We start from the raw sequence: 10893 nt of genomic DNA on the forward strand, positions 1-10893 counted from the left end.
TTGTTTACGTTAGATGATAAGGCAGAGCCGGAACAGCTCTGGAAGGAGGATGGGGGCAGTGTTACGTTCGAGGGGCTCATCACTTGGTGATGATAGGAGGCTGTGCTGGTTAAGGTATATCTTATGTGAAATGCCGGGTCATCTGTGGGACCAGAATAAGTCAATTTATTTCTTTTCTTGCAATTCTATTTTATTCTTCTGCTGAAAAGACCTTCCTTACGGACCTTCCCACTCATTCGAGGGATCTACATAATTTCCATGGGCGAAAACGTCATGAGTGCTGATAAAAAGGAAATGCGAGGAGGAAGAAGATGAAGTTAAGAGTGCAGTTTTGAGAGAGGACAGCGAGGGCAGGTGTGGGACGCATGGCCTGGATCTTTTGTCACAGGTGACTGCCTGTGAGGGCTCTTGGAGGAGCTGTGAGATCCCAGTGGGGTTGCTTGTTGGAGGCACCATCTGTGTTGAAGGGACTGTGCTGTAGAAGAGTTGCTCGGTCGGTACGCATCTTGTCATGAAGAAAAGAAAGAGAGAGAGAGCCGAAGCATTTGCTCTTCATCGAGTATCATCTTGGCCAACCTTAATTGCTCTTGTCCTTTGGGTCGTGAAGTTTGTGGGCACATCCAAAGATAAGGGGAAAGGAGAGAGGTGCGGCACCACTATTCTCGTAGTCTGTGGCTGGGACAAGGTCACCACAACATCATCTCGAACAGGCATGAATTCTCCCTCCCTTTTTTTTTCCTTTTATATTTCTTTATACCCTGGCAAATATTCCTTCGTTATTTTGCTTCCTCTCTCCTCCCTTGGGTTTAGATAGGGATATCTGGTAGGGTGTTTTATAGTCCAGGAGCCCATAAGGTTTATTCAAGTGAAAAGTGCCGGAACGTTTGACCTCATGGGCTGATGAGGTCATCCACTGGCATGACAAAAATGCATTGCTGCCGGGTCTGACCCGTGGCTTTCCCCCCGAAATTACTCAATTAGTGACGCCATTACCGAAAAACCTAATTTCCTCAATATCTAGCAAACTATGCACGATAATATCACGAATAAAGTGTCCATGCCTATGTTTTCATGGTCAATCATTACCCTGATGCGATGCATATTGTTAGAAAATGTATAGTTTACAACGTAAATGCATGGTTCATCCACGAAATTAGCAACGCCATTACCGAAACCTCACTATCTGAAAAACTGTGCGTGATAATATCACAAATAAGGTGTCAATACCGATATATTTTCTATGGTCAATCATTACCCTGACACCTGTGTTATTACTGGGAAATGTGTAGTTTACCATGTAAATGTGTAGCCCACCCGCTCATTAAGCGACGCCATTACCGAACAACGATATATGGAAAACTTGCAAATATGCAGTTCACATAATTAACTTGATGTCCTCTTGGCATTTCAAGTCTTCTCAATCACTTTCATCACTCTCATCACTGTCCTCACTCCAAGCATTATCTGACTCTTCCTCATACACTGAATTATCTTCCACGCCATCCCCATCATCCTCATGTGGGCCTGTGAGGGACTCTGGAACTGAACTTCCTGGATACCAGTCTGGTTCAAAGCACTTTTGAGACAACTTCCATCCATAGTCTGTCAGACACGCACCACCAGTTGGATCTGTCTGATCAGCTCTCTTCCAGATTCTTGCCACATAGTGCACCCTTTTCATATCATTACCAAGTGTCTTAGTGCACGGGGGAAGAGAGGCACAGTTTATCTTCTTTATTCTGGCAAGGGGCTCCTTTTCATCACCACCACCCATTCGCATGAACGCCTTGTATGTCTTCATTAATGTCAGAGGTTTTGAAGCCATACAGCTCGCAGACAAAGGATGTAACAGCTTGGACGTCTACCTCCTCAGCTGTTAGAGATCGCAATGCCATGGCAGCCCACCTGATTTCTTCAATGTTTTCATTGGAATCAGTCAGCATAGCAAATGCCTCAGCAGATGTCAGTGATGAGTAGAATACAAGGTTTCCAGATTTGTTTGCTCGTTTGTCAACGAGGATTTCCAGGAATCGTTCCTTTATCTTCGATATCAGACTTTGTGTAGTGTACCTATCAATATCATCCTGTGTTCCTCCAAGAGCAAGAAACTCTTCTTTGTACAAATTGAAAATTACTGACGCCAACATGGGAGTTTTGTTGTTGATGACTTCATTTTCAAGGAACATAGACAAGTTTTTGAAGGCTTCAACGTGCATCTTCCGATTCGAGGTTTGCTCTTCATCCGTCACATCCAGTCTTACATAGTCACGATGACAAGTGTTATGGTATATTTGGCTTCCTTTGCAATAAGATCTTCCCCTTGTCCAATGATCCCAGTATCGCACTTTTTCTTCGCAGCAAGAAGGATTGCCTTGCTCCCGTCTGTGGTCAAACATTGGCTGAGGGGTTCATTTTGCTGCAACTTCCTCTTCCTCTTCTGTCCAGAAAAATGACATTCCTGTCCAAGAACGCCTCTCGTGCTGGTAGAGGGATGATCGGAACTTGAACGAGTGGTCTTCTGAGGTGGTTCAGGTGGTTCTGTGCTTGGAGGTGCTCCTCTCTTAACAGCACAGAATCGACTGAGGCAAACTGAGTGGTAATATTTGCCTTCTGGGCCCTCAGCTGTTCTCATCTCTTCCGAAGTGTTCGAAAACTTGTCACTTTGAATTGCCTTTCGCCGTCTAGCAGCATTTTTGGCTGTTTCCCAGTTGCTGGAGTTGAAACATTTAAGGGCACGTATCTATTCTCCACTTTCTTTGCAAATTATACAAATGGGGGTGTCATTTGCCATGATCTGTAAATAACAAAAAGGGACAGAGACCAATGCATTATTTGCCACATTGTAACAAAAGACAGATGGCACGACTCCAGGAGGCAACTTTCAGGGTGAACTCAACATTTTCAAGCACGAGAGTTGGCATTGTAATATTTCACCAAAAAAACATGGGTATCAACACCTTATTTGTGATATTATTATGCAGTGTTTTTCAGATATTAATGAAAATGGGTTTTTCCACAATGGCGTTGCTAACTGAATGGGTGAACTAAACATTTACACGGTAAACTACACATTTTCTAGCAATAATGCGGGTGTCAGTGTAATGATTGACCATGAAAACATCGGTGTAGACACCTTATTCGTAATATTATCAAGCATATTTTTCCAGATATTGAGCAAAATAGGTTTATCGGTAATGGCGTCACTAATTGAGTGATTTCGGGGGGAAAGCCAACAGACCTGGCAGCAATGCATTTTTGTGATGTCGGTGGATGACCCCATCAGCCCATGAGGTCAAACGTTCCGGAGCTTTTCACTTGAATAAACCTTCTGGGCTCCTAGACTATTATTGTGTTGTCAGTTTTGTTTTGGCACCTGTCTGTCTTTTCTTAATAATTACTTTATCACTGCATGTCAGTGGGATTTCCAATTGTATTTGTATTGATTGTTGCATAACCTGATCTCTGATCCTGAGAAAAGGATTTGCATTCGTTCCACTGTGTTCAAATGTGCTTGCATTTGCTTACTTTGCATTACATTACTGGATTTGTATACTGTGCGTCGGTGAGAGGGGGTGTAAATTTGCATCAGCATGCGGATTATAACTTAGCTCTGTCACATCTGACTGCTTATACGGCACGACCCGCACATGGGGAACGTATTGACCTCCGGAGCACGTAAACTGGGACCTCCGGAGCAATATACTATACCCCGAGCGCCTCACCAAGGGGCCGGGTCATCACTCAGTCCGTCAATCTGTCCGTCTCCTCCACAACTCGAAAACCATGAAACCTAGTGTGCCAAACTTTGCATGTCTACAAAGGGAATTCCAAGGTGGTGCATGAATGAAAACTGGGTGTTTGGGTTAATTTAAACACCCCTTTTGAAGATGATCTAAAGGGTGCTCATCACGAAAAACCAAAATAAGCCTTACCTAGATGGCGTCATGCCATCTTGGTCAGCTCGTGAGAGTCTGAAGCCGACATTTTTTTTGAACTGCTCAATTCCTTGACACGCAAGAGGCTGAAACGGTTTCTTCATGATAAGTTTGTTCCCCTCCACCCCCCCCCTTTCCACTTTCCTCACATATCATCGATTGTCTGATCATCGATTGTCTGATCATCATTACTACAAATCGCTGGATACATTGCAATGCTTAAATGGCCAGACAGGAACGTTTGTGGCTACATTTCATTTCCACACAAACACATTCCAAAACCTCTGGAATCTCAATCTCAGCCGAATTTCAAGATTTAAACTTCTTTTTTGACTTCAGCAGTATTTCTGACTGCTAAAAAAAAAAGTGTTCACATGTTGAATTCGGACATCACTCGACAATCCGGCCATCAACAGTTGCATAATGTTTATTTAACCGATCGGCGATCGCTAATTGCTTGCCAGGCAAGCCGTTCCTTATCAACCATTTCGTTGGAGTGCTTGATTGAATGTTTAAGCCACTTGGCGAATGCTCTGCAATATTCACACTGTCAATGAATATATCGATCGACTTGAACAAAGTTCAGGGCCCAACCGCCTGCGTTTGGCCATGCGGTGAGTCGGTCAATGGTTCGCTCGATGAAATGTGCAATTTTATTTGACACTATATTTCCCCTTTTTGTACGATATCCTTTCATAATACGACCCGTCACTTCGGCAGAGATAAATCCATTAAAAAAAAACATTAAACATTTCGTTTTTCAAAGTTTCTTCAACCATTTTGTTTGAGTGGTGAAGGTAATTGGTGAGCGCTGTTCATGTTTTGATGGCGATACGGCCGGTCGGTTCTCCATGGGGACATTTCCGGAGAAGGAGGGCAAAATAAATTAGGTGATGACAATGAGAATGAGGAAATAAAAAATGTTTTTAGTTGTTACAAAGCAACGAATTGCCACATCATGGCAGGATAGCCGAGAGCTATGCACACACTCTTTAAGCTGTCGATCCTGGGTTTGAATCCCGACCCAGCTATAAAATGTCATCCCAGTGTTTCACAGGCAGGATTATTCGTCAATGTGTATACCGTCGCTCATGGAGGCATTAAACTGGGGTGACATCTGAATGAATCATCCCTCTCTCCCCTCTCTCTCCTCTCTCTCCCTCTGCCTCTCTCACCCCATTAATCCCCTCCCTCTCTTTGACCTCTTCACCCCCTTTCCCCTTCCCTCTCTCTCCCACCCCTCCACCCTCCCTCTTCTTCCCCACCCATCCCATTCTGTTGAGGGGACTGCAGCATGTACAAATCAGATTCGCAGTGAACTGACCAAAGGGATGCAAGAGTCGCTGTGAGGGATGTGCGAGCAAGAAGGCAGGCCTTTGCCAGGTATAGATGGTGTGGGTTTTAAATGCTCCTGCCCGGATTTATGTGGAACCCGGTGGTTAAAAATAAAATGTTACTGTTTGGCCATGTTTTATCACCCTTCGTTTCCCCTCCTCTTGTGCTGCCTTCCCTTCCCTTCCCCTCAAAGCACATTCTCTTCCCCTCACAATGCCTTCCCTCCACTTCCCCTCAAATTTCCGTCCTCCCTAACCCCTCCCCTCTCCATCTCCCATGGATATCTCCCGGTGGTCTCTGCATGATGGATAAAAATGCTGTTTTAACATACCCTATTTCCTTCAATTCTATGCACTATGCCACCCGCTCCCCTCCGACACAAGCCCCACAACCAAATGCAAGTCGAGAACCCCTCCCCTCAAACTTACTTCCTCCAAAGCCCCTTCCCCCTCCCCACTTTCCCCCTCCTCCTCCCTCCCACCCCACTCCCAGTATGTACAGTGACGTTTGGTGAGGCATCTATCTCCCTACCGTCCCTCTTCCTCGCTCCTCCTCCCTCACCCCTCTTAGCTCCCCCAACCCTCCTTGCTCTCCAAACTCACTCCCCCTCCCCTCCTCACTCTTCCCCCTCTCTCCACCCTGTAAATCCTCTCTCTCCATCCATCTCCATCCTGTCCATCCTCTCTCTCCATCCTGCCCATCCTCTCTCTCCATCCCTCTCCATCCTGTCCATCCTCTTTCTCCATCCTGTCCATCATCTCTCCATCCATCCCTCTCCATCCTTTCTCTCTCCATCCTTTCTCTCTCCATGCCTCCCCTCTCTCTCTCTCATCCTGTCCATCTCTCCCTCTCATGCCTGGAAAGCACCAATCCTACACTTTATTGTCGGGTCAGGGATTGAACGCAGAAAAGAAAGAGAGTTAAGTGCCTCTGTACTATCCTATCAGATAATATCACATAACAATGCCAATTGATAGAACAACATCGAGAAATTTATGAATTTGTCAATGACATTTTTAACAGATTAATAACGAGGCAAACTTAAACAAAGATGAGGATGATAATGATCATTATAAAGCCATCAATTTTATTGCTCACCTGGAGTGCTTTTTTTTTGAAAGGGTGCTTTTTCCTCAACAAGGTGTGTAACACCACACCCAAGGCCCACACGTCAGCTGCTGGACCGTCGTAGTTTTTCTTCTGGAGGATTTCTGGAGACATAAAAGGTTTGGTTCCACCTCGATATCGCATCAAGGTTCCAGGTCGAAACTTCTTGGCCAATCCGAAATCAATGACCTTCAGCACCCCCGCTTTGCTATAAAGGAGGTTTCCAAGCTTCAAAATAGATACAAAAATGTATTAGTCAACAAATGGACACAGGATGAAAGTTAAACTAAACGATATTAGATAACTCAACAGGCCAGACACATTCAACCTTGTCATTTTAATCTGAAATAGCGATTTACACCTGCAATATTTTATCCCAACTATTTTCATTACAACATATAAATCCTATGAAGTTTAAGCCTTTATTTTGGGCTCACATCAAATTTCAAATGATGTATATGAAAACCAATGGTCCGACGGAATGGTGCAGAGGTCGCGCACTTCATTGTGAGTGGTCTCGTCTGGGTTTGATTTGCAACATATCAATTGCTGGACTTGTGGTTTCACACACAGAGCATTGCAGCAATGAATGAGCCATCCATGGGCTTGGATGTTAAGCCAGGGTCCCATCTGCCAGCACATGATTATTATGAAGTCATCAAGTTCAGTCAAGTCGTGGCCAATGTCTGGTGATGTCCATAATCAGATTTCTCCAAACATCCCCATCCTGCACTGTTTCCCAAAGCTCCAGGAGAGACAGCTTGGTGCAGCCTTTACCCCATTCATCCAGCACATATGAGGTCTTCCTCATCTTCCGTCAACCACACCCAGCATGGTTTACGTCACCGGACGTTCGATTTCTGCATGCACGATATGTCCAAAGTACGACTGTTTCTGTTTTCGCATCAGCGCTGCTCATGGACATGGTGGTCTAATATATTCAAGCACTGATTTGTTTGTTCTTCTTGCTGTTCTTGGAATCCTTATCATTCATCTCCAACACCATTTTTCAAAACTATCAATATTCTTCCTTTCTTTATTTTCACTGTCCACGACTCACATCAATACATTGCAACTGGAAATACCAGAGCATTCACCAACCTTCTCTTGGTTTCTATGGTCACATCTTTGTCTATCGACATCTTTATCGATCCTTCCCAATGTTCTCCCTAATGATAACCATCCATTCATTTCTCCTCCACATTTTCCACTCACTTCAACCTTCGAACCAAGAAAGATAAAACTTTCCACTATTTCCACAAGATTGTTTCCCAAAGTGAACACATTGATCTTCTCAGTTGACACGATTTAATTCTTCTTTAGATTGAAATAAAAAAACAGCTTTTTCACTTTCCTTCTTAACTATCTGCAGCAGTTTCATCTGGTTCTCATACTTTCTACCAACAGTGATATCATCAACATACTATAGATTGTTGATACATCTTTCTCCAATCCTGACTCCAGCCTCCATGTCATCCAAGTTTGATATCCTCGTGATGTACTCACGATACAGACTAAACAAGTGAGGGGAGAGAATGCACCGCCTGTCTGACCTCTTTATAATTCCAAACCATCCTGTCTCTCCATGCTTTTCTTATTGTATTTTCTTGTTTGATGAACAGCCCTTCCCAGGGTAGCTCACTGGATGACGGAATTGGGGCAAAGCCTTCCGGACCGCCATTCCTTGAAAATAGGAGGAAAAGCATGGGGGAAACTTCCTGAGTCAGATTGCGGTGGTGTGTTGTGGAGTGGTGCTTAGGTGTCACCCACCAGATGGCAGTCTCATTGCGTTAACTTGATGTGGTCCCTTCAGGTGGGTGCCTGCAATGTCCAATCCCAAGAGAAGGCTGATCACCTGTCTCTGTTGTCATCTGAACATCGGTATTGCAGCACTCTCTGAGGTGCGGAGACCGGATAGTGGCTCGATCATGGTGGATGGTTTCACCTTCGATTGATCTGGTTGCTCTGATGGTTACCATGCCCAAGGAATTGCTGCAGCTGTGTCCAATAAGCTGACGAATGATAATTGAGGTAACACCGGTCAACGAGCGTATTATGAGACGAATGATTCGTCACTCCTTGGGTGTCATTTCCCTGGTCCCTGGATATGCTCCAATTGAGGTAAGTGATCTCACCGTAAAGGATGCATTCTCTGCCACGCTCGGGTCTCGGTGATCAGTGCTCCGGGTGAGATACTCTTCTAGTCTTGGGGGATTTCAAAGCATCCACTGGAACTGATGGGGATGGTTACGAGGAATGTGTTGGGCCCAACGGGGCTGGAACTGTGAACCAGAATAGCACCAAGAAGACTTTGCAAGAAGCCATGGACTTAGGGTGGCTGGTTCATGGTTTCCACACCCACAGGCTCATCGCTGGACTTGGTATTCCAGCAATGATGGTGTGGCAAAGAAGATTGACCATGTGCTCATTGATTGTCGCTGGAGGATGATCCAGAACTGCAAGGTCTACCAGATAATATCCGGGAGAATGGTGCCAACACAGCCGAGGCTGAATGTTTGCAAGCTCAAGGATGAGAGTGGAGCTGAGGAGTTTGCAAACAGGCTGAGTGTGGATTTGGGGGGTCTGGGTACTTTGGGGAGTCTTGAAGAGTTGGGGAGTGCCTTCAAGAACACCATCCTTGATGTTGCCCGGTGGATGTATTGGAACTCACCATAGGGCGAGGAAGAATTTTGTCTCTCATGTGACACTGGATACCATTGACCAGAGCCGCAGGGCCAAAATTAATGGCAGAGCTGAGCTATTCAGGGAGTTGAGGTGGAAAACGGTACATACACTGAGGGTGAACAAGGAGGCTGATGTGAGAGGAATCTGTGAGGAGGTAAAGCATCACATGTGGTTAAATTATTCTCTCTTAAAAAATGATTCTCTCTCTTGAACGATTCTTGTAAAAAAAGTCCTGCTCAGCCGGTTACTTTGAGTGGTTGTACCAGGCCGATCCAACAGCTGTTGAGTTTGATGTCAGGGGTGTTACTCTTCCTATTGCTGACCCTCCAATCAACTGTGTTCCTCCTCCGTTTGTGGAAACACAGGCAGCAGCGAACCGGTTGAAATGGGTAAAGCTCCTGGGATCTGTGGCATCCATGCTGAACTTCTCAAGGCTGGTTGAAATGCTGTACTCATGTCATTGCATGCAGGTCTGTGGGCCACCTGGAACACAGGCATCATCCCAACTGCCAAGAAGAGGGGCCTTGTTGTCCCTCTCTGGAAAGAGATGGGTGATAGCCAGAATCGCAACAACTACCGAGGGGTGACGCTGCTCTCAGTGCCGGGCAAGGTCTTTGCTCGGATAATTCTTGTTAGTGTACACCACTATCTGCTTGACCACCAGCATCCAGAGCAGTCAGGCTTTACACCAAAGAGGTCAATGATTGACCGTATCCTTGCTTTTCAGGTCCTCACCAAAAGCATATGAGAGTTTTGGCAGGGCTGCTTGCAACCTACTGTATGTTGATCTCTGCAAAGCGTTCAATTCAGTGAATCAGGATGCCGTCTGGAGGATTCTTGGTCTTCATGGAGTGCCACCAAAACTGATCAACCTGATATCGAGACTATACTCTGGTACTGAGAATGCTGTGAGATGTGGTTATACCATCTCCGACTGATTTCCAGTTGTTACTGGAGTTCATCAGGGGTGTGTACTGGCCCCCTAGCTTGGTGTTGGCTTTGTGGTTAGGGTGGCGGCTTGGGATCCGGGGGTCCTGAATTCAAGCCCCATTGGCCACTGAATCAATAGACCAGGGGGTTGACTCAGCCTGTCATCCTTCCGAGGTCGGCAAAATGAATACCAGTGTGCACTGGTTGAGGGGCACTGCACAGCGACACCGTCGCGCTTCCAAAAAATGATAGCTGCCCCGGTAGCGAAGCTGCCATACGCAAGAAGACGACTGACCCCCTAACTTTTCAGCACTTGTCGGGACTGGATTCTGGGGAGGATGTCAGAGAGCTCAAGCTGCGGTACATTGTTTGGGAATGTCAAGATCATCTCTGACCATGATTTCGCAGATGATGCAGTCATCTTTGCAAACACTCTGGATATCCTTTTGGGGGCCTGCAAAGTACTGAATGAAGAGTTGGAGAAGCTGAGATTATGGGTAGCCTGGATCAAAACTAAGATCCAGGCTTTCAATGACACCGTGGATGCTGCCATCTTGTCTGTACCCATTTGTGGTTTGGATGTTGAGGTCACAGAGAGATCCACTTCCCTTGGCAGTGATATTCATGTCACTGCTGGCTGCGAGCCAGAGGTCGATAGACGTCTGGGTAAGACCTGGGGAGTCATGTATTCACTCGATCATGGGGTGTGACACTGTCGGTACCTGTGCAGGAGGACGAAAGTCCGAGTCTTAAGATTATTGGTGCTTCCGGTCTTGCTCTACGGATGTGAGACTTGGACTCTGACCAGGGATCTGAGACAGAGACTTAATTCATTTGGTACCAGGCCTCTTTGGAGAATCCTTGGCTGTCGCTGGTCAGACTTTGTGTCCAACGAGTGGAC

The 10893-nt window shown here is 45.7% G+C and overlaps 2 protein-coding genes across 2 annotated transcripts in view; both read right to left on the bottom strand.

Annotated features, from left to right (window-relative positions):
• The window catches only part of LOC147018643 (sperm motility kinase 2B-like), a 136450-nt gene that overhangs the window by 96073 nt on the left and 29484 nt on the right, over nucleotides 1-10893 (bottom strand). Inside the window, exon 7 of the mRNA XM_085898530.1 lies at nucleotides 6369-6605. Coding sequence (XP_085754656.1) covers nucleotides 6369-6605 — 237 coding nt within the window. The remainder of the gene's footprint in view (nucleotides 1-6368; nucleotides 6606-10893) is intronic.
• On the bottom strand, nucleotides 1092-2216 carry LOC147018644 (uncharacterized). The gene is made up of 2 exons (XM_085899894.1): nucleotides 1866-2216; nucleotides 1092-1795 (listed from the first exon to the last, which is right to left on the bottom strand). The coding sequence occupies exons 1-2, from the start codon at nucleotides 2214-2216 to the stop codon at nucleotides 1418-1420; spliced, it is 729 nt and encodes a 242-aa protein (XP_085756020.1). The 3' UTR covers nucleotides 1092-1417.

The sequence above is a fragment of the Eptatretus burgeri genome, chromosome 10 (assembly GCF_056783735.1).
Source record: "Eptatretus burgeri isolate ZD-2024b chromosome 10, Ebu_testis_v1, whole genome shotgun sequence".
Lineage (NCBI taxonomy): Eukaryota > Metazoa > Chordata > Myxini > Myxiniformes > Myxinidae > Eptatretus > Eptatretus burgeri.

Coding starts and splice junctions, on each gene's coding strand:
- LOC147018644 (XM_085899894.1), bottom strand. CDS start 2,216: ATGCACGTTGAAGCCTTCAAAAACTTGTCTATGTTCCTTGAAAATGAA. Junction 1,796..1,865: donor GATCTCTAACAGCTGAGGAG/GTAGACGTCCAA, acceptor ACATTAATGAAG/ACATACAAGGCGTTCATGCG.